We start from the raw sequence: 25,679 nt of genomic DNA, 5'->3' as shown, positions 1-25,679 counted from the left end.
TTGAATTAGTTTACACTAAACCGCCGTGTGAGCGCCATCGTGTCGAGTTCACTTGGGTTAAATTATTACGATCTACGGAAGCGGTTAATTTAACAACGAGTAAGAGTTACTTTAAGTGATGTTTTGATAAATAATTGTTTATTTTAATCAGTGAAGTGAAATGAATTAAGTGGTAATGAAATGTGGGAAAAGTGATGAGTGATTTTAGTGGATTATTTATTTTAAAATAAATACGTATTTGGGAAGACCAAGAAACGGAAGAAAGGAAGTATTGGGTATAGTGCAAAGTGTGTGCTGACGTGTCTTGAGAAAGTAAGAGTAAGAAGACCTTGGCGGTAATTTAAAGTGATAAAAGAGAAGGTGGAAGGTGGAGGATGTATCCTAGTGCTGGTATTAATGCGGCAGCTGTGGCTGCGGCAGCTGCTGCACGTCACCCGGTATGTACTATTATTTTTTCTCTTTATTTTTTTAATTTTTAAAAGTACAGAGCCGACACTGCTCTTATCTACCTTTAAATTCAATTTAATTTAAATTGTTATCGGCCTATTTAAAAATGGCGCCAACTTTGAAAATTATAATTTTTATTGCTCACTTACCATTTTACGTATCAGTGTTAATTAATCAATTAATTCAGCTGGTTAGAGATCGCTATCTATTTAATTATCAAGTGGCGCGAATTTATAAAAATTCGAATTTTCAATTTTTTAAAAATAATCAATTTTAATGTGATGCGATAAATATTTATAATTAATGAATAAAATAATAAATGAGTAATTACTTCTTAAAATATATATATATATATATATATATTTATTATTATTATAATGATAAATCATTTAAGTACAAATGAAATATATCAAATAAAATTCATATCTCTGAAGATAAAAACAAAGTTATGTGTATTCTTAATACATACTTATATTTATTATTACAAAACGATGATAAAGTGTATATATACAAACACATCAACATATATGTACAAGTATAATATATACAAATATCCACATAAAATTATTTATATTTGATGTTGATGCCCACTTGGCATGATTGTAGATTTTTATCTCGGAACTAGATTAACAATAAAAATCCATGATTGTGTTCTATAATTTTTTTTTTCTGACAAATACTCCCTATTATTAAATGCCTGGTAAAGATCATCAGTTTATCGCAATAAAATACTGATTAAAATATCTATAAATATTTTTATTGATCAATATTTTGTTGCTCAAATGCTCCAAGCAATTATGCCACAAAGTACATAAAATAATGAAATAAAAATATATATGTAATAAATTTAAATATTATCACTGAGTGATAAAACAGGCACATCCACGAAAACAATTTTATTATTTATTTTTTAACGTTTGCATCGTTTGTAGATAAAGATAAAGAAAAAATATGTTCAAATATTAATTTTACGATTATATTCTAGCAATTAAAATTAATGACTCAATTTTTTTTTCTACGCTTCAACTTGTAACATTTTATTTGTTTTTTTAATAATTACCTATCTATACCTAGGTCGTTTTATCAACCATGTAATTGTCAGCAATTTAAAACAAAAGTTAAGTTAATATTTAAACAAAATTCCAGGTAACATTACTCTGAAATAAATCAAAACCACGAGTAAACATAATTTATTAAGTCTCCATCTCCATGTTTGAAATGAGCTTAAAGATTTTTATTATGACCGAGGGTCTTAAGACCCAGGGGACCGATTTAAATTCTTCACACCAGCCGAACAAACGGCTATAGACGTTGAGTATCTTTTGGTTGGTGTAAGTCTGAATAAAAGTACAAGAGATTGGCTTGGGGATCTCGTGACTAGACTTGTAAGTCTAAGTTAAACTTTAACGTATAATATATGAGCTCACCCAGCAGACTATGAAGGGAGTAAGTGAGTGAGGGGATGAAGACAGTAAGACTGATGTAAGAACCACCGGGGTATTGCCGATGGGTAAACACAGGTGCAAGAAAAAACCTTAAAAATTTATTTTACCTGCGATTTCAAGGGGCAAACTTACCGGAAAGAATCTCCATGTCTGCATTGTACTCACTTGTATTCATTCTCAAATCGCTCTTTCCCCTGTGGACTATAGGCCATTCTCACCTTAATTTGCTTATGAATTTTGTCCCGCATTTTAACAAGCCATTTACATTCAGCCTTACACACTTCTATTCTTATATATTTTACTGGCGTATAAATTTAAATGAAATATTAAATATGCAGCTGTCATTAAAAATATATATTTATTCGCAAATGACACATTTTATTTATGAGTAAAGATAAAGTTACCTGGAATGTAGTTTTATTTTAATGTACGTTTAAGATATTCAAATATTAATTTATTTGTTGCATACTCATATATGTGTATATATGAAATATAGATTGAGTAAATTTAACGTTAAGTTTACAGAACTTGATAATTTAGTCACGTACTTACCTCTATTTCAATTATTGCAATGTAATCTCTACTCAAAGCAACCCATGGTTATATTACTTTATATATGTATGTATATACGAGAGTTTAATCTCTATATTTAGTCACAGTAGCGTCGAATTTGCGTTTAAACTAGCAAATTATGTCTTACAATTCATAGTACCAAAGTTTCTCAATTTAATAATATAACAACTTGTCCTTTAATTAATTGCTCAATATCAATTAAATAATTCATTACTTATGCATTCATTGAGAAATTTTGTTTACTTTTATAGCCCATTATTTTTTGTAAAATCCATCAAATTTTTTTTTTACAAGTTGCATTAATGTCGAATTTATTCATATTAAATACAGAAATTATACAGTAGCCAAATTATCTATAAACCAGTTATATTCATTATTCATTTTTTTTCCAGTGGATTTCGTTTAATGTAGAGTATAGATAAATAAATGAATATATAATACATATAGATGTATTTGAAGTGCGTGATGTTTACATACAAGCTGATCAAATATTTGTTTAGTTACGCGACTAAATAGATATACAGATCTTGATGGATCTTATGATATATATACATAATAATAATAAATATGTGTACTAACATACGTCAAAGAGATAGGATGACTAAATACATATTCAATTCAGGTCAAAGAGTTATTTTTTTATAAATAAAATACAAACATTTGATGTTAATAAATATATTTAAAACATATGATTATATTTGACGGTTTAATTACCAAACAATTAGTTCAAATACAGCCTAGACTATCAAATTCATGTTTTTCTTGGAGAAGATTCATGTTTACCAGCGTTGCCAACATTGTTTCGAGCTTCAACGTTGATCATTCCCTGCTCGGCGCCTCAAAAAGTGTTGGCAGCACTGACTTTGTTAGTCAGACTCTAAACTTAGAGACAGTTATAACTTTTGAATTAACTTTCATATAAATAAAATAGGCACATCAATTCATCAGTTATATTTTTATCTAATATACATTAATTTATTAAATTATAATACGTAAATATATGTTTACAAGATTATAATCTTGTTTTAATGCCAACGATGTTATATATTTACATAATATAAGTTGAAATATAATGTATATAAATTGTATGATAATTTGGCAGGCTTACGTGCTTAAAAATTTTAATTACTCGACAATTGTTTATGTTAAATGTTATAAATATCAGTCACAATTTGTATGTAAAGCATTAAATAATAATAGCTGGTTGTACGAAAAAGCAATAGTTGGCAAGTGCTTTTGGCAATTGAGTCTCATTACACATTTATTATTATTTATTGTTATCATTGTTGTAAAGCGTCGAAAATGAATGTTTATTCGTCTGAGTTGGTAAATTTAGCAAAGCGTGAAAGTTTTACGTTGTCTGGTTAAAATTGCTCGGGTAATTTGTTTTCTCATCTTATTATACACTTAAATTATCATTATATATTAATGTACGGACGTATGAATCGTAAGAAATAACAACTTTTGTACACATACACCTTTCTAATCTTTCCTACTTCAATTCCCTCTTATTATTATAATAACTACAAGTGTATTATACACATTAGTGATTAAAAAAAGAGGATGTTTTTTTTTCTTTCTTCCATTCTTATACCTTTTAACGGTCTCACAATGGCCCTTGTTGCTTAAGTCTTTAAGTGTGTCCGATTATTTCGTAGGAATGAGTATGTAGTAGAACCTCATATGTAACGTGCGGGAAAAAAAAGAATGATGATAATAAGGCTAATAATAATAATAGTAATAAAAGAAAAAGATATGTTGGATTATTGTTGGGAAGAATAAAGAAAAATAGAAACAGATGCTTTTGTTGCCTTTAGGTTTCGCTTTCGTAGAATATATATATGTATAAGAACACAGTAAGTTGTTTTTTTTCTTTTTTTTTTTTTTTTTTTCGTTTTGCTTTGGTAACAATCAAGTGTAAGAGAGAGAAATGTGTGTAAGAATGAAACAAACTTTAAGGAATTTGTTCTCAGACTTTTTTCCTTTTGCACAATTAAATTAACTGGCCATTTCACGCTACTTTAACGATAAAGAGTTTGTGATAAGTTTGTTTTACTTTTATACATATAAATTTTGTTATTGATTTTTTGTATGTTATTATTTCAACATTTATCATCAATTTAAAATATGTAATGCATTAATTTTAATTAAAAATAAAATTAAATATTTACTGTAGATCAAAAATTCAATTAAAATTGTGCTGAATAATTTTTCATATTTTATGTTACAAAATCGATAAAATTAATTAACATCTTTTATATAATTTTGAATAACGCTTGTACAATAAATTATACATTGTCCAATTACATGTTTAAATAACTCTTTTAACAGAATATTTAATTTTGATTACATTTATATATATATATACGCTAACAATGACACATTTAAAGGTTATAATTTTAGTTATTTTGAAATTATTACTTTTTATTACTATCTTACAATACTCACACATGATAATAATTTAACGTCCTTGTGACTAATCGACGAGAAACATTTAGGATCAAAGGTGAAAGTTACACAGGAAGTGATGAATGAGGTTCGGTCACCCGGAATCAAGTGCGATGGGGTGGAAATATGTAGGAACGAGGGTAAAGCGTAAAGGTGTTGACTACTACCCCCTATTGGATACACAGAGGGTTTGATATTTATATATATATATATACATGTGTACATACAGTATCTACTGGACTTTGAACAATCTCTATCAACTTTCCAATAAAACTTTTATGTATTTACAGTACGAAAAATTTGTAAATGTGTAATTATAAATTATAATAAATTATAAATTAATAAAGTGTTAGTCTGACAGACAAAATTATCAGAATGATAATAAAATAGAGTTTAAGTTTTAAACTGCGACTTATGCTTGGTGCTGAAAGATTTTGGCTCAACTAAAACAAAAAAGTATTAGTTACAACCCAGTACTCTATGTACTCGGTACGATTCCACTTATTACATATTTAAAGGCTCAAGGAGTAGTAGGAAAAGTCACTCAGATATACAAAAAATGACAGTGCGATGTATTTTTCTAAATAAAACTAAATATTATTTCAACAATGTGTAATTAAATAAACTACACTCAAATCTGTAAAAATGTACAATTCAAATTGTTTATCTATTTCGTTAGTGTATATATATATGAAATTAAACAGAGTAAAACATAAACCTATAGTATCTATATTTATTCCTTTTCCACACATACATACATCCATAAATATATGTATTTAAAGTATTATAAACGTCGACATGGCTCTTGAGTGTTCACAATGACGAGTAGTTTATACATCTCCAACATCCTGATGGCGTTCTTCAAACAAAGAGAGCAAGGATAAACAAACTGAGCGTACGTAGATACATACATAGAGACGTATGAACGTACAGAACGCTGGAATATACAGACGGTCGAGCAAATACGGCTTACCGCGAATTGCCGGAGCTCTGCACCCCCTTCAAAGTTTGCCTTTACCCTTGTATTGCCTCTGTATAATAAACAATAAATGTCTAGATTCTATATCTAGCTGATGCTTCCATCTACACATTCGGCCATTCTATGGCATGCCAAAAAGAATTTGAAAACAACTGAAAGTTGAATTATTAGCAATCGGCAATTTGTTGAATTTAAACGGTTGTCAAAGAACATGCCGTTTAAATATATGAGTTTGTTACGAAGAAAAACTTTAAAATAACTGATTTATAGTATCGTTAAAAAATGAAGAATAGTTTAGTCTGGCTGTTGGAAGTTGGAGAAAGAACCGCAGAAACTAATAAAAAATAATAAATATTTTAGGGTATAAGTGGAAGAAGGATGAAACAACTTGGTTGTATAAAGAGCAAACCAGAGAGAAGCTGAGAGGAGAGATCGCGGGACATCGAAAGTGGCCACGGGATGAGGGAAGACGCGGTTTTGTGGTGACCGTGGTTGCGGCAGCAAATTGAGATAGTTCGCAAACCGCCGACGGCCGCGCTGACCGAACCTCCTGCTCGCTCGTGGCTTCGGCTACCATGCTACTGCCTATATTATATATCCATATATTTAACTACATGTATACATATAGATGTAATACTATTCTATGCAGCAAATAAACTAGTATAGCGTTTCATGTTTATTTTTATCTAACCTGAAAATATTCGAGATGAAATTCCTGGCTGTGAATCTCGTATATCATCGCGGATAGAATTTTTATAAAGCATACCATCGAGTATTTGAATATTGTCAACTTTATATAATTTTTAATTTATAAATATTTTAGTAAATTATTTTTAACAATTTATAACACGATTATTTTTATTAATAAATAACTTTCAAATTCCCGTGGTTTTTATACAGAGCACTCAGTTGTTAATTTAATAAATGATTGAGAGAGCACGGATAACGATCTTACCGCATAATATGACCACAATTTTTTTTTTTTTTTTTTTTACAAGCTCAATAACTAAATTTATTGATATAAAAAAACTTCAATAACTTGTATAATTTAATAAATTTTTTCCGCCACAAAATACGGTTTTTAATTTATAAATTTTCGAGTGTTATAAAGAAATAAAATTTTCAACGTTAAATTCCTGTTTGAAAACGACTAGTAACAAATCCGATTAGCGCTGAAGCAACCAAGCATTTAGCACGTAGATGCGAACTCAGATCGAATGCGGCTTCTAGTGTTACTCGTTTCTCTCCGAGTATCTCGAATCTTGGTTGTAATATTTTAAAACCAGCCTTTATTCTACATCATTTTTACCCTTCTCCGTTACCTTTTTTTTTGCTCCTCCAGTATTATTTTACTCCTTTTACGAGCCACGCTACCTAAAAAATCAAGCAAAAACGCTTAGTACTAAAATTTCAATTGTTTTTTTATTTTATTTAAACCCAAGTTAATATACAGTAGCCAGTAGCCAGCCTTTGAAGCCGGAATCGATTACAATTAACTGCCTAGAGAGAATTATAGCCGTTTTAATGAACAAAGGAAATTGGCCTCCTAGAACCGCTTAAAAAGTTAAAAATAATAAATATATAGTTACTGAAATCCTAGTAATAAAGATAATAGACAGGAACTACAAAGACTAAATACCCTACAATAGGTTTCTCTATGAAATAAAACATGAGTAATGAATCAACTAAGGGTTGCTATAGATTCATACTAGCTTCAAGATAATCGCAGTTCGTTAAAAGAAGTACACACTCCATAGACAACCTTAGCAATAATAATGATATCAAAATAAAAGGTCTTTTTAAGATCGTTCACAATATGACCTGATTGTCATCGGGGTCACGAGCATCTCGCTGTGTCACTCTTTTAGACAAGACTTATTCTCCTTATTACTAGGCAACCACTCGCCTCATCCCATTTCAGCGTCATCCAACCACCAATCTCGAGTAATTATTCAACCCCGTAAGGTGATTTTACCCTTCGATACACTTTAATTAGTTGGGCAAGTCTATTTACCATGCATACCAGATAGTCCACGTCACCCTTGACTTTAAGAGCAATTGAGTAATCCATCTGCAGTATTCGTAATTGTCCACACGCCAATCGCGTATCTCTTGCAATAATTATTGCGTTCACAGCATTGACATTTTCTTCGTTATCGCCACTAAAATTTATTATTCCCGTTTTATAGTGATCTCTACTTTACGAGCATTTCAGAGTGCGATTAAAAAGCTGAATAAAATCCAAGGATAAAATTTTTTAAATTGATTACCATAAACGTCCAACGAAGTTGAATAAAACAGAACGTCCTTGATTTTTTTTGCCTATGCTCTAATTGAATCATTTTATTAACGTACAATCTATCAAAAAAAAGAGATCAAGTTTATCATGGGAGCAATTATTTAGATTAATGTCAGTTGGTGGTAATGATGATGAGTTAGCTCATTCGTCGTAAACTCACGTCTAATCTTGACTGATCAGACAACACAATACACATAACACAGAGAGTAGACAATGTAGATGCCGTCACCGTGTAACCGAGAGAGAACTAACGGAGTTTATAGGCACCTGTGGTGTAAACTGAATGCGCCGTGTCAGTGCATCGAGTTTAGTAGTATAGAGTAGAGTAGTGGCGAGCCCATAGTTTCGGTTGTAGCGTGTAATCCTCGCGGACACCGCAAACATGTAATTAACACTTGCTGCGGGCATCTCTGTCCGTTGAATTGGTCTCACTTGTATCATGTACACGCTGCATACCACTGGAATACACCTTTGTGTATATATATACATATATATGTGTCAGTACGGTTAAAACAGAGTGTAGCCATCCGTTGCGTGGTGGTTTAATGTGCGGAGTGTCAGTCACTCGGGATCATGTTTTGTTGGCTACACTGCTCGAGCGTAAGTCGTGTTGCCCCTATAATATTATACACACGCGTGTGTGGCATGCAAAGAACCCGTGTCTACCTGAGTCGAATACATCTGCGAATTAAGGTGGGGAAGCATACCGGTTTCCACCGAGAATCGTTTCTCTTTCTTCTTCCTCTGGTTCTTCGTATGAACATCGGGCTTCAGTCTTCAGTCTTTGCTCTTTAGTCTTGTTTTTTTATTACATTTTTTTATTTCCACCAGACTCTTGTATGTATGTACGTATAGCCGTATGTATCGTGTAGATGTATGTATTTTCCTCGGATTCTTTTTTTAATCTTTATTTGCTTTCCTACTGGGCTGCAGCTGCGTCAAGTTAATCATTCGACACATGTACATTCACCGGTTGTATGATGTACGAGCTGCACTTACGTGACTTCTGTAAATATTACTAGACTTGTCTGAGTTATCAACCAACTACACTAAGAGTTGTTTTATTTTAAATATCGATATATATTATTAAAACGCGATAGCAAATTATTTTTTATTACGCCTATTTATCACTCTCTTTTAATTGTCAGCGATAAAAGATATCCTGATACCTTATTTACTGGTGAATGAATAAATCAATACATCTATAAAAAGCGATATAGTTTTTCAAAGTAACGAGATCGTTTATTGCCACATGATCTGAGACGAAAATTCCAATTGAGTTGAGCATCATCATCACCATCACCAACAACAATAATAATAACAATAAAAGAGGCGCCATCTGGATTACAAATGTCCAAAAATTCAAGAACCCGTAAAACCATTTCCGTTTCTCCCCTTCTCAGCTCAACTTGTTTCGGTCCCTCGTAACCGTCTTGGTTTTATTTTATTACTCCCTTTTTTTTTTTCCTCTTTTTATGTTTTTTTCAACATCTTTCGTACTTATTTCTCTGTCTAGCCCAAAACATCGTCTCAACCATATTTTATTTAGTTATTTTGTTGTTTCGAGCCTTTCTTGCTGACCGGCCTTCATTCGCGGATAATTTATCGCATCCGGTCTCTCTTTCGTTGGACAAACCGCGTCCCGCCTTGCGGCCGTGTTTATATATACATCTCACTGGACATTTTATTCGTTTTAAACTTTTTGCCTCAGCATTTATTTTACTTTTTATTGTCATTTCAGGGCCCACCGCAGCCCGGCCAACCGTTCAAGTTTACGGTGGGCGACTCCTGCGACAGGATTAAGGAGGAGTTTAATTTTCTTCAAGCACAGTACCACAAGTAAGTCTTCCTTTTTTATTTATTATTATTACCATTATTATTATGTACTCTTATCCGACACTGCCTTTTTATAATCCTTTTATTTTATTATCTCGTATAAGCAACAGCTAAAAAACAACGAGCTAAAACATGCTTGTAAAACATTAATTAAATGATTCATAAGATACTTTAACATGATATCTACTTTATTTCTTTTTTTATATATATATATTTATAACATCATACACTTTTCACTTTTTCTATCCCACCAATTAGTTAATTGAATAATTATTTTAATTCTCCCGCAAAGAGAATTCTTAAATTACTGGTGAATAATAAATATCAAAAGTGCTATTATCGATTATATAAAGCTTGTGAGAAGTACAAAAGAATACATCATATGTTACAAATGTTATTGTAGTTTGTATCATTGATTATTCATCACAAGCTCCTACTTGTACTTGCACTTGCATTTGTACTCGTACTCGTACTGTTATAGAAACGCAAGCTCGAGAGTTTCCTTTGTCTATTCGTCTATTTCCAGAACAAGATATATATCACGTTAATAATTCTATAGACGATTTGTTTCTTGTCTTCTCTACAGTACTGTCTGCACTCCTTTATTCCATTATTTTATATATATATATATATGTACATTTATATCTACATACAGTTGTTATTATTATTTTATCGATGTCTTTGTGCTTTTGTAACAAAAACCAGGAAAACAGACTGAAAAAATACATATGTATAGTATTAAAACGAATTACGAAAATTATCTTGTTATATTTTTCTAGTAAATGTTATTTCTTTTTTCATGATAAAAATAGCGAAAAAAACTCTTGGCTGTTGTCTGTCATTTATATTTCTTTGTTCGACATATGTGTAGTTTTTATTTTCCCTACTCGTACTTTCGGACATTATACCGCAATTTTACATATAGATTGATTTTCCTAGATTATGAAAAGGTCGATGTCACCCGAACTATAATAAAAAATATTGTGATATTTTTCAGCATGAAGTTGGAATGCGAAAAATTAGCCACAGAGAAAATAGAAATCCAACGGCACTACGTTATGGTAAGTCGATCGATGATAATAACAATTTTAATTCGACATTAGTATGAATAATTTATTTTAAAAAAATCCATAATTTAAAAATCATCTGTACATACAAAACAAATTTCGAAATAAAGTTTAATATTCAAATGAAGGAGTATATTTTTTTAATACGCACTTTTATTGGTAATAAATTACAATTAATTAGATAAATTACACATTTATAAACGGAAACTTACAGACACATAATTGATATGTCTGATATGCCTTGTGTACTATATAAATGTATAATGATGTATTTAAATAACTTCTTTTTTTAACTTTGGATTTACGTCTTGTGTACTTGTGTAACACTTTTTAAGTATACAGTAGATATCTAGCAGTTGCTTAAGTAGATTGCTGGCTGGCAATAGATACAGTAATAATGTATGTAATGTATTTAATGTACGTCGTGCATGTGTGCTCCAAGTGTGTACACCTAGAGACTGTTTGCTCGGCACGTCTCACGTCTCTGCTTCTTTGCTCGGCGTATATAGACTTAATTGGCGCGGAGGCGACTAGTTTAAGCACTATTAATCAACTTTGCCAACTGAAGGAAGTCGTTGGTGTGATTTATCAAGACGTGACTGTCAATTTAAAATTTTTTATCACATTGTAACTCTACTTAGTCAGTTTAAATTTAAAAATATGAAAAAAACCTATTAAATTCTCACGTAATTCTGCAGCAGAAAAACACCGCGCAGACATCTGTAGTTTGAATTCATCTAAAGACTCATAAACTAATAATTTAAAAGTTATGCTCAAGTTATAAAAAGATTAAACCCTTCAGCAGACTATTTTCTTAAGTTTAAATTTTTTATTCCTTTTATTCGCTTCCGAGTTTCTCGCTTACCAGCCAGCTAGTACCGAGTAACTCACTTACGGCGCAATTAATTCCCCGGGTAATTACTAGGCTAATGGTCCGTAAAATTAAGAACCTGTAAGCTGTAGTTTGGTCTTGTATATACGCTCTCAGAATATCGATGCTCCTTCACTTCCTTCTTCTGCTCTTCTCCTCGTCCTCTTTCTCTCTAGAGCTAAATTCTACAGCATCCACTCTACTCGCAAACTGTCTTACCCAACTCACTAAATACATATCTACACAGATAGTTCCTCAACAATTTTCCATTTATCTCTTCCACCAGTTTAGTCTTTACTCTACTACATGCTTCTTTTCATCTCCTCTCAGTTAAACTTTTCCATTTCAATTAAATCCGACTTTTAATTATAATTATATTGTACTTAGTACCCATTCAATTTATGCGCTAAATTATTTACGATTAATTATAAACCATTTTTTTTCTTTTATTTTACAGTATTACGAAATGTCATATGGTCTGAATGTCGAAATGCACAAGCAGGTAAGAATCTTTGTTTATATAACTAAACATATTTTTAATAAATCATAGAATTGATAAACAGAAACTAATTACGATTAAAAGACTAAATGGAAAAAAAAAAAAAGAAAAATGTTAAATGGGCATATTCTTTCCCTAGTAGCAACATAGATATATTCTGGCTCATTGTTCGGTGGCTCACAGTTAATACTCCCCAGTGATTCTCTTGCGGCAAACGATAACGGGGTAATTACTTTTACGAGGTGCGGCTCGGCAAGCGCTTTCCTCAATTAATAACAATGGCCCCGCTTACACCTGTGAATTAACGTTCGCAGTTTATACTAGGCTCGAACAGGTGTGTGCTAATACCGTCAGAATAGATTCGTCATCATCCCTTATACATTTGTATGAATATTTTAGAATTAACATTTAAATCCAATACCCAGATCGGATCGGACTTTTTCCCGCCGATTGTCACCAATTCCAGACCGTATATCTAATTGGCGCCCAATATATATGTAAATCTTTCATCAAACTGACTAAATAGAAGATAATCCCGGCAAATATTTTTGTTCCGCAACGACAAATAATATAATTTATAACTCGGCGTTGCTTATTTGCATAAAATATTTATTATAATTGAAAAACGATTAATTAAGCTGGATTTATCTTGCTGTCAAATTGTATAATATTGAATTAAACAATACATAATTTAAGTGTGGAAATTTTATTCAATAGATCAAAAACTACATGACATTTGTGAGGTTAAAAATCCATATAATGTTTTATTAATTTATAAATTTATATATATCGTTATATTTAATGAGGTTTAACGGTAACAAGTTTGTTGAATAGATCTCTGCTAAATGAGGTGAAAATTAATAATACGTAGTACTAATTCATTTAGCATTATGTATAATGAGTACATACGTGTATATGTATACTCATCTGCCGTATAATTAAAATAGCAGATGGATTAGAGGTATTAAAGCGTGTAAATGTTTGGCTTGCCGTGTGATAACCCGCGAGACCTTGCAGCAACTTTAAATATCATAAAACTTTATCTATAACTCAAGTTTGCCTACAGATATTGTACATACATATATAATAAATGATGTACATAGAGTTTAGTACTTAATGTATACGTGTTGAAACAGAAACTAACTGAAAGTGAATGATATGTGATGCAAGATCGATGGCTTGTTTCTCTATGTCATGTTTGTTTTTACTCATGTGTACATATCTATAAACATTATAATTTTTTGTTGTTAACGTTTTTTTAAGTTTAAATATAGACTAGGATAGAATACATAAATATAAGCTTATATGTGATTATTTTACGAGAGGTTTTAAACACCTCACGCGTCGCTACATCTCCTGCTGAGCATAAAAATCGTAATATATGTGTATACATATATATTTATGCTGGTTTAGTAACAAGAGAAAATAATGTAAGAGAGACAAGTGACAAGAGTCTTTTAAAAAACATAAGGCGTTAGTTTAGTGACGGAGTTGGGATAGAAAAAAAAAAAAAAAAAAAGAAAAAGTAAAGCCCGAAATAAAAAATAAATGGTTGAAAAAATATTACGCTTTCAGAAGTAACGTGTGAGAATGAAGAAGGATGGCAAGACCGCCGGTATATAGTCGGCGGGTGTAAATAAATGTTGAGATATAAATAATTCTCGTTTACCGCTGGAGAGTTTTAGCCCACGCGAGAGACTCGTGTTTACAAGCTAAATGAGCCGCGATTACCGATTGACCTTCCCGTGCCCCTCCCTTCTTTATTCTTATTTCTCCATTCATCGCTGGTATATTATTTTTTATTTTTTTCATTTTTACACGATAAATTTTACGAGCTGTATAATTTAAAAGTCTTTTTGTTTTTTACAGACGGAAATATCTAAGAGACTGAATGCAATAATTGCTCAAATCCTGCCATTTCTATCTCAAGAACACCAACAGCAAGTACTGACGGCTGTAGATAGAGCTAAACAAGTCACGATGTCTGAACTTAATTCCATTGTTGGGGTAAAGTATCTATTTTTAACTTATATTTATTTTTTTTTCTCGCCAATAAATTTTAGACAGAAGTATGTTTAGTTTATGCTTGAATTATAGTTACAAAGCGTCAAAGAGCGTAATTGAACGGGTTTAATTGTGTTTCTCGACACGCATCCACCACATCCGCGGACACTAATAATTGCTAATCGATTCACGAACCGGCAAAAGAGAAAGATAGATAGTTATAATAATGATAATAATGGTTATAATAATACATGGTCGAGCGAGAAAGAGAAAGTGGGTGGGGTAGGGGTTGATGTTGTTTCCAACGTAGAGATAGAATAATATCTGCATATAAAGTGGGAGCAAGTGAGAAAGACTGAGGGAGAGGAGAGAGGACATGGATGATGTGCTATCGGGCATGCATTGAAATTCAGTAGCGCACGTTATTCGACACCCAACGCGGCCAGACTTATTTCGTAGTGTGTATTACACCGATAAGCGTTGAAATTGGCATTCAACCGTGGTCCCGTATAATTGAGTTCCGAGTTGGTACTCGGTACTGTCGCTACTGCTGTAGTTGGATGGCTGTGTTGCTCGACGTGAATAATTTTCCTAGTTTCCATTCCCTCTGTCTTTCTCTTTATCCTCATTTGCTTTCCCTCCTTCGCTCAGTAACAGTTCTGTTGTACCGAGTCATCTGTATCTAGCACTACACTGGTAACATTACTCGTCCTCGTTTTATCTATCCCTTATACTCTGTTCAGTCCATGTATAGCTATCAGTTGACAATTCTGTTAAATGATGCCTTAACGTTGGTAGCTTTGAGTGCCAGCCATTGGATGATGGCTCTTGGGACTTCCATCACTGTCAACCGAGTCTAAGCAGTCTACAACTTTTCGATAGCACGCCATTTTATCTCTACACTAAAGTAACATTAAGAGACATGTTGTAAAAACATACTTAACAACAATTATCTATAAAACCGTTCAAAAACATTCTTATCCAAAGGTTATTTACATTCTGAGGAATCTAATCACCGAAAGAATTAACGAAAGTCTAAATGGAATGTGAATAAAAAATGTGGATAGATGCATTAAAAGTTTGTTGATGGATTATAAATGGAAATTTAAAAAAGTGGCTGGAACAAAGAAGTAAAATTTACGCAATATCCGTTGAAAATTGGCTCTCTCAACCGCACTACTTTCGCCCACCAAACTAAACATAACCGCCCACACCACAGGTAGAACAGAACGTTGTTATATGTACGGTACAGAACACCCAACAACGGAGGACGAATAACAACAACCATTCGGAATCCAATTCGTGTTTTCGCTCTCGTCGCTTGGGAAATTTAAACTTGTGCCGCTGCATCGTCATCTCTTTTTTCTCCCACACTCTCACCTCAGCAAAACAAATACCAGCCGCTTAAAACATACAATCCGTGATGGTGATTCAAGTAAATCACTTGGGAACAACTATATATTAGCCGTTTCTCGACAACTTCAACATTGTGCTTTAACAGCGCTAATAATTACCATAAAGTACTTTAATTATTAACCATAGTCATGTAAATGTGGCCAAAACTGGGGCAATCACTGTGAATTACTCTTTCTTTCATTTTCATGCCTGGCAACTGATCCATTTTTCAGCATTCCAATATAACCTTAGCAGAATTATTCAAGTCAACGATCCATATTCTGGTGGATCCAGCACACAGGGACAGAATCACTTGACAGACATAGACTTGGTACAGTGATATACATATCCAGATGAATAATCAGAGCCCATGCGCAAACTAAAACTGGTCTAATTGCAGGAGTGGATGTGCCAAGCGACTATACGCACTGGTGGCAACAGTGACACGTCTGTACACGTGTAGAATTGCCACGAGGCGTTGCTCGGTTGCACGAAAAGCCGGGACAGAGGCTCACTCTGTTCATCGTCGAGAGTTTAAAGGGGGTGCCGGGTGAGAGAAGGGTGTGCGATAGCTGTGTATGCCCTAAGGGGTAAACGGCATTTATACACGGGAGCGAGCGAGAGCACAAGTAGTTGACGGGGTTGATGGCGAAGTAGAGTAGGGTGAAGCAAACAGACCGAAGCGCCAACTCCATGAATATGTATTACTCAGTAAACAGGGGTTGAATCAATATTTCGTTTAATAACACTGCACATCAGCCGGCTCTGAAGGGTGTGAGTATACATAGAGGGTTGGTTGAGTTTAGTTGAGTTGAGTTTAGTTGCCCAACCCCTACCTCGGTTGAAACTCTCTAACTAACAATCTTCTCTATCGTGTCATATTCTCAGCCCTGCAAAACACACGGTACACTAGTCATCAGCAGAAAGGGGAGCTCTCGGAAGGGGAACCACTTTTATTGTCATCGGGGGCTTCACAGGTTGGATAACTTTGTACCCTTCAACAGAAATTTAGGCAGTTGGCTGTATCTATCTATCGCTGTTGTGTATTATATCTATATGTATTTATATTTATATATATGCTTACCCCTGGCACGCTTTCACCACCGATGCGCCAGATTATTCACGGCGCGTTAAACCTCGTTTGGGACTATTACGTTCCGTTTCGTGCGCACGATGCAATCCCTATCAACCCCAACCCCATATATATGTATGGAGTTGCCACTGAGTGGAAGAGACACGTTTTTGGGGGATTAATTTTTGCTGATTGTGACATCGCCATGAGGGAAAAGCTTTTATATTTATAAGTATTATATTATATACACAGTGGCTAGGTTTTTGATAAAAAGTTTTCGAGGGATGGGAAAAAGTATACAAAGTATATACACTTTCAGTCTGTGTGATTTATTTAGTATGGGGGCATTGAGATAACTCAACAGCTGGTATGATTCTTGGATTTATTTGGGTTATGGTAAGTTTGAGATATGGGCTTCGGGTGATAGGGTGATTTAGTATGTTTTGAGTGTTTTGGATTTATGAAAAATTAATTTTATTATTGTATATTTTTAGTGTATACATTCATTATAACGGATTTAGATTTATACAGAGATAAATAACAATATTCATGAACTCAAATATTTATCATCATTATCCAGTTTATCACAACTTTTCAGCTTCCTGTTCATGCTTTTTATTTCACCCTGTTAGAGTTATATCAGAATTTAAAGCAAAAGCCGTTAAAAGTCTTAACAATAATTGTTAATTAAAAATAAAGGAAATGAATAAATTCGTAACTCAATATGTGCACAACTCATCAGTAGACAAACAAATCCCTTATCCGTTTGTACTTCAGTGTGTATTAGTTCTCGAAAACAAAGAAAACAGTGCACACGCCTCTAACCGGATACAATACCCCGAAATTAATTTGTTCGTAGTGTAGCGTCAGTGCATTCTGCAGAGCAATAGGCTTAATGGACTCGGAATTCTCGTCAGAAGTTAATGCCAGAACGAATTACTGAATTCGCCTCAGGGTTCATTATACACTTTCTCTCTAGACATATATATAGATATATATATATCAGCGTACTTTCTCCCCTCGGTGAACATTATTGTCCTGGCGAGAGAAACATCTCCCGTGGAGATCAACGAGGGTTGAGCCCGGCTTCCGGTGTGGCCACCAACCCTTGGCTGTATCACGAAAATAACTATCACAATCGCCACACATATATATGTATACATTACCCACACATAGCAACTTAAGGGATAAAATTTAGGGAGGTTTAGGGATTTGTTTTCACCCTCACGAGTAGTCCATTGACTACCACCGGCGGCTTACAGTATAATATATAAGAACGAAAACTACTCGACCCCCTCATAACCATTCTCCCTTTTGTAGAACTTATTCAGTCGTTGGATGCCAGAGAATAGGGGATCAGCAGAAGAGCGACCCCAGTATTTTCTTGCCCGCCAGCAGAATCTGAAACAGAAGCGAAGGGAGATCACACACTAAATGCCTAAGTGAAATCCACGATAAGCAGGATTCGCGCCCGTAACGAGTTTATCGGGTTTCCTAAGGCCTTGGGTAAAACTGCTATTCCCTGTTACTTTAGTGTTTCTGGCTAACGACGACTCAGTGGTGGGTCTCAACAGCCTAATATCTATATACTCGACCCCCATTCATGTCCTTTGTTGAATGGTAAATGCGAACGATGGGGGACTATGGGAATATGGGCGCTAAATCTAGGGTGGCCTCACCAGGGTCCAGGGTATTAGAGAACCAACTCTCTCCACGGCATGTCCTCATGTATGTTTGTCAAGCGCAAGATTCTATAGCCGAGGGAGAGTTAGTCGGCTCAAACATCACGTTAGGTTATCTACGATACTGCGGTTGCCACTATCCGAGTGCAAATTGTCCCTCGGTGTGCACGTGCTAGACATCGATGAAACACGCTGTTGCGTTTAATCGGGACGCCCCCTCGAGAAGGACCAACCGGCAAATGTCTGATCCTTATTAGTCGATCCCCATTTGATATTCTGTTACTCTAAAGGGACGAATCTCAACCAGTGAATGTTGCTGATGGGAGCCCACCCTACAGAGGATATTTAGGGCTTTTTTCTCCTGATTAGGATGACTAATACTAATCGGATTCAACTTTATTGGATATCTTATTTTAATGATTATTCAACTATATTTATATTAAGTGTTTGAGTATTAAAATTGCGTTCATCTAGACTCGTCCGTTGGGTGATTTATGCGTAGAGAAAACAGTAAATCTTGTTGAAATAACAAATTGGTTGGAAGCTATTGGTTGAAGCTAATTGAGGGAACCAACGTTTATAATTATAAATATAATATTTTTGTTTGTTATTTGGGGTTACAGCAACAAAGACCAGACATACCCAGGCTGTTACAACAGATGCACGCCCAGCAAATGCCGCCTGGAGCAGCTATTGGGCCACATCCCGGTCTACCTGGATTACCTGGTCTAGGTCCAGCCGGTGGACTTCAGGTTCCTACATCCGCTTCCGCAGCATTACTTGGCCTTGGACTTACGCCGGGTGTTGCTACAACTGCCGGTAGTAATTCAGCTCATCCACTTGCCATACTTGGAAAACCGGAACACCATCGGGGCCAACCAGATGATCTTAAAAGCAACGGAGGTATTATATAAACTTATTCATTATTATTATTATTATTAGTGTTTTTTTTTTGTTTTGCATTAATCACGCTCTTCTATCTGATCGTTGGCTCAATTTAAAATTAACATTTACAAAGGTAGCATTTATTTATAAGGTTATTAAGAGCTGTAAAGAAAAAAACTAAAGGCAGAATGAATATTTCATGAGTAAAAAAAAAAAAGTTAAATAATGTGCGCGATTAAAATCAAATCACACACGAGAGATTGCTATACGGTCATTTAGTACAGTGCACATTTTTTGTCGCCGGGTTTTTATCATTTTTATTTTTAATTTTTAACCGAGCCTCTCCCGCGTCCCTTTTTCTATTAAAATTCCACCCCTTATATAACTGAGTTGAGCCAAAAGCCCTTTTCTATCTCGAATGGCCGGGCAAGAGAGCGCCGCCAATTAATCGTAGCCAGGTGCACCATCGCCAGAGCAACCGGAGAGCCGTGCAAAAAATAATCTTTTTTTTTTCCGCCATTCCTCGTTGGCTTTTTTACATTTTTTTACCCATTCAACCGCCCTTTTTCATCCTCTCTCTCCTCCATCTCGTCGACGAGTCTCATCCTGTTTGATCTCACAAACGAGTGGTGGAAAGTGCCCGGGAGCAAAGGAATAGAGTGCTCGGATCGATCAGAACCCACCGCTCGCTGCTGGGGATTCAATGAATAAAAAAAATTTATATACGTACGTATACATATAAAGAGGCTGGGAAAGGGTGAGTGAGAAAAAAAAAGCACGAGCGAGAGCAGAGAATGGGGAAAAAGTAAAAAGCACGTTCAGGTGGAAATTTTCAAAGCGATATCCGCTTTCGAAGCGTGTTTGCCGCCGCGCTGTGTTAGCGAACACCCTTGTGTGATTTATGCATACATCTATAGACATATATACATATATGAATGTAACAATTTATGCGTGTATGTATGGATGTACGTATGTATTGTTTGAGGGTAAAGGGAGTAGGGGTTATACCGTACGGATGGTTTTGTGAAAATCGCTGGCATAAATATGCATGAAGATCATTTATACAGGCACTGACGGGCGCGTACACCGTCGTTATTGGTATTCTCGCCGTTACTGACGCATCCATGCGTCCTGGACGTCATATTGCCATCGTTGTTCACCAGGGAATAATAAATACAACAAAAACCTACACTAAAATACTGATTCCGATTTGTACACGGACTAGAGTCACTACGACAAAGATAATAGCTTTTTTTCTATTTAATAAAATCAATGATTTGTTTTTTTTTTTGGTCAATGAATTACTGAAAATAAACTAACGTAAACCTCTGTGTTTTTGTTGCAGGGCTCAGCTCGACAGAGGAACGACACGTGAGTAGCCTTTTTATTTAAACTTGTTAAATATTATTATTTAAAATGTCACTAGGGTATAAGTGTACGATATTTCGAGCTGAAATAACTAAGACTGTATTGTAAAAATAAATATAAATAAAAAAATTGACGTAGGATTGCATACAAACGTCACGTGCCAGAGCTCAGGAACTCGCGCTCGCGATTTACGTTTTCGCGGTTGTGAGACCAAGCAAAATACGAGGGGTATAGCGCTGGAGAATATAAATGGCGTAGGAAGCGTTCGAGAAGGATAAAAGAATAATGTATAAAAAGAAATAAAGCTAAATAAAATGCCAGGGTTGTAAGAATAGGGAGAGGAAGAATGAGCGAAGTAGGTGCAGCAGCAGCGGCACTGTCGGGGGGGTGAGAGAATACCCGAGAGCGACACACGAACAAGTGAAGGCGAGGATGAGTATTATAGGTTTGCCAACTCTGTAATCATCGTAGAACCGCGTAACCGCCCATCGACGCCCTCTCATTCTTTTCCCATTCTATTTTATCCTCTTGCACGGTCCCTTGCTCCCAACCTCTTACACTTATTTCCTCTCGCTCCCTCTCTTAATACACCTCCCTGCTTTGCCGACGCAATTCCCTCTTGTATCTCGACACCCTTTTGTCTTCTTTTTCCGCCCCGGCATTCTCATCGCGTGCTCTTTTATTCCCCTTGCACTCCTTACTATTTTTATCCACCAGCCAACGTCGCCGTCATGCCTAACTTGTACTTGGACTCAGAGTTCTCTACACACTCAACTCTGTAATCACCATCATCCCTTTCTGTCTTTACCCGCCGTCCCTTTTTACTTTCTCATTACGAGGCTCAGCGCAGTCCGGACTTTTTATCATCAGCCTCTCAAATATTCCCGCATGTGCAGTCACATTTCATTTCTACAAATAATCCTTCCGCAGTTGAATTATACCTCGGCATTAAATAATTCATAATTACACAACTAATTGATTAATATCTAATTCAATATTAATAATAATAATTTAATTTATTATCAAGCGTTTCTAATAGACTTACTGTGTAGGGCATTATCAATTTAGTTGTGCAGTATATCAATTAAATATCCTCATTAATATTCCATATCTCACTTTCTCTGCAACGAATACTCTTTGTTAATATCGCGATACATAAATGTAACATCCGTGTATAGAAGCGCGCCACTGCCACGTAAATTTCAATCGGCAATCAACGCAATTATGACTAAACTCGACTCGACGTATTATTGAGATATAAATATATATATGTATATATGGATATGTATATGTACTCTCGTCCACACACAGCTCGTACGCATACAGTTCAGAAGAAAATCAATTTTAGTAATTAGTACATCAAAGCGATTATTAATTACATAATTAAAATGGAGTATTGAGATAATATATATGATGAAACTATCATTCAAAATTAATAAGTGATATTTTAAATATTAATAATTAGTTTCTTTGCATTCATAATATGCGTACAATAATGAATGGCATTTTAATTACTTTTAACGTGACTGTTTTTTTAAATTCATCTGTATTTATTTTTTTAATTGGCTTTGATTGGATCATTTAATATTCAGCCATGTATATATTTATAATGTATTTTTAATTAATTTTTTAATAAATAATTTATGGTGGTATTTTGTATTTTTATTTGCAGCGAAGTTCAATATCACCAGGCGATAAATACAGTAGACCGAGAACACCACAAGATTCACATCACGGACATTCACAGAACCATCATGACCATCCAATGCATATTAAAAAAATGAAGAAGGAGCAGGACAAAGACATAGGACATGTTAGTTGCTGTTTATTAATTAATTTTATTATGAATATGTATGTTGTAATAAACGAGATTTTTTTATGGTGATAATTGCAGAGTGACGGTGAAAAAAGTGACCAGGATTTGGTGGTAGATGACGCGAGCGAAGAGCCAACGAGTCCTGTTGTTAACGGAACATCATCGCCGCGTGAAAACGGGCTTGACAAAGGCTCCTCGTTAAATTCAAATGCCCAGACTAATAAAAAAGACATACCGCCACACTCGCCGCGAAGTGGAACGAGCAGCAATGCAAGCACGCCGTCGGCGAAGAAGATGGAGGAACGTGAGAAACCAATGACGCCGATATCAAAGCCAATGACACCAACCTCGGCCTCGGGCTGTGTCAAGGCCACCAGTTCGAGCAAACTTCTGCAGGGACCACCGCCCCAGGGAGTTGCTGGAGGTTATCCTTCGCATTACCCTCAGGGACCACCGCCGCATCATCTCCCACCGGCTGGGTTACATCCTCACGTAGACATGATGGGTTACAACGGATACGCTGCGCCACGGGGACCGCCCTCGCTTCAGCAGCTCTATGATCCCCATAATGCCATAAGAGCACCCGCAGGTGCCGTTGGAGTACATGGTGGCAAACCGTAAGTGCACTTATTCAATTAACTTTTAATATTTTCTTTTTTTTTCCATACATTAGACGAATATAAATTTTATTTTAAAGTAAAAGAGATTTATGTTATTTAAGTAGAGAGTTTGCTATCGGGTTATTTGTAGGCGATTAAAAATATTTGTCAGGCCATAAGTGCTAATGGGAATGTGTGTTTGTTCAATGTAGAGCTTACAGCTTCCACGTGCCAAGGGAGGGTCAAATGCAGCCCGTGCCATTTCCACCTGATGCGCTTGTCGGACCGGGAATCCCACGGCACGCGCGCCAGATAAACACTCTCACTCATGGCGAGGTTGTGTGTGCGGTGACAATCTCCAACCCCACTAAGTACGTTTACACTGGGGGCAAGGGATGTGTCAAAGTCTGGGATATTGGCCAGGGCGGCCGCAGTACCGGTCACGGTCCAGTCTCCCAACTAGATTGCCTCCAACGCGACAACTACATCAGATCAGTCAAACTGCTGCCCGACGGCAGAACGCTTATCGTCGGTGGCGAAGCTAGCCAACTTAGTATCTGGGACCTGGCGAGTCCGACGCCGAGAATAAAGGCCGAGTTGACGTCCGCAGCACCTGCTTGCTACGCTCTCGCAATATCCCCCGACTCAAAGGTCTGCTTCAGCTGCTGCAGCGACGGCCACATCGCCGTCTGGGATCTACAGAACCAGACTCTCGTCAGACAGTTCCAAGGACACACGGACGGTGCCTCCTGCATAGACATCTCCGCAGACGGATCTAAACTCTGGACCGGTGGTCTCGACAACACCGTAAGGTCTTGGGACCTCAGAGAGGGCAGACAGCTCCAGCAGCACGACTTTACCTCCCAGATATTCTCTCTGGGCTACTGTCCCACCGGCGAGTGGCTCGCCGTCGGCATGGAGAACTCAAACGTCGAGGTCCTTCACTCAATAAAACCCGACAAGTACCAATTACACTTACACGAGTCTTGTGTCCTGTCGCTTAAATTCGCCTCCTGCGGCAAGTGGTTCGTCTCCACCGGCAAAGACAATCTACTGAACGCGTGGCGTACGCCATATGGTGCCTCCATATTCCAGGTCAGTCTTTTCATCATCATTTACACTCGCTAATTACACAACTCAATGCATAATTCACTTGTTTAATTCCATTACATTATAAACCAGCTTAAATACATATTGGGAATGAAATTTTGGTCAAGAGGGCAAAGTACTGAGCGTCCTCGTTTCTCCTACAATGACGTCCTTGAGTGAATGTTGTTCATGTTTACATGCATGTTCCTCTACCCACGTTATGTTACAAGTACTTTGTACATATATCATAAACTCTATTTATAATATACATATACATAAATATTAAAACGTTAAAACGATTAAATATTAATATTACTAGTATCAGCTCTTTGATTTCCCGTTTTGTACCACATTAATATCAATAAAATGCAAATTCTCATATTAATATATTACAAAAATTAAATTTATCCATTAGCCTTTGATATGTCAGCTCATGTTTGTTTAATATAAAATCACAAAAGCATTTTCCATTAAATTTACCATTTATCCTCTTTTGCTACTCAATTAAAATGACATTTTTTTTATTTTGTGTGATTACAGTCAAAGGAATCATCGTCGGTATTGAGCTGTGACATTTCTGCTGATGACAAATACATTGTCACTGGTTCTGGTGACAAGAAAGCTACTGTATATGAAGTCATATATTAATAAAATATAGTAGATAAATAAATAAATAAATAAATAAATAAAAACATTTATAATTTAAATAAATTTTAATTGACGAGACAATTTCGCGTGCGTTAATTGTCGTTGTACATATTTTTAAAAATATTTTATTAATTTTAAATATTATTATTATTGAAATTTGTTATTGTTATTGACGGAATGTCAGTCAGTCATTCTGTGAAAGCGCTTTAGTATTACAACAATTATTATTTTAATTAAAATTTTAAACAGTTAACGGCAATTTGTATTAATAGCAACGAAATATTTAATGCTTGTAAGATTTAATTTACTTTTGATTGCACATTTAAATTCGAATTTAAATTTAAATTTGAATTATAACTAAAACTAAAGGAGAAAATGTTATTTATATTGAGGAATTATTATTTAGTTGATACGAATTATGGAGATGAATTTAAAATTTATTAATATAGAGTAAAGTTAATAATTAAATAGTAATAATTATAAATAAATGATATAACGATAACGTTGTTACTTAGATGTACACATTGTATATATATATAAACGTTACACATACTGTCATATTTTTATACGTTATAAGGTGGATAAATAAATAAAATACCAATCTCTTTTTTCTTATTTCATTATTGTAAATATTATAAATTTGTTTCACGTGTACTG

The 25,679-nt window shown here is 34.9% G+C and overlaps 1 protein-coding gene across 1 annotated transcript; it reads left to right on the top strand.

Annotated features, from left to right (window-relative positions):
* Window positions 1-25,679, top strand: LOC103570133 (protein groucho). The gene is made up of 11 exons (XM_053742248.1): window positions 1-437; window positions 9,933-10,030; window positions 11,025-11,088; window positions 12,423-12,467; window positions 14,334-14,471; window positions 19,241-19,520; window positions 20,848-20,873; window positions 22,543-22,683; window positions 22,765-23,303; window positions 23,498-24,380; window positions 24,915-25,679. The coding sequence occupies exons 1-11, from the start codon at window positions 375-377 to the stop codon at window positions 25,020-25,022; spliced, it is 2,385 nt and encodes a 794-aa protein (XP_053598223.1). The 5' UTR covers window positions 1-374; the 3' UTR covers window positions 25,023-25,679.

This window comes from Microplitis demolitor, chromosome 1 (genome assembly GCF_026212275.2).
Source record: "Microplitis demolitor isolate Queensland-Clemson2020A chromosome 1, iyMicDemo2.1a, whole genome shotgun sequence".
NCBI lineage: Eukaryota > Metazoa > Arthropoda > Insecta > Hymenoptera > Braconidae > Microplitis > Microplitis demolitor.
Note: the sequence above shows the minus strand (reverse complement) of the source record. Positions and strands in the feature narration are given on the sequence as shown.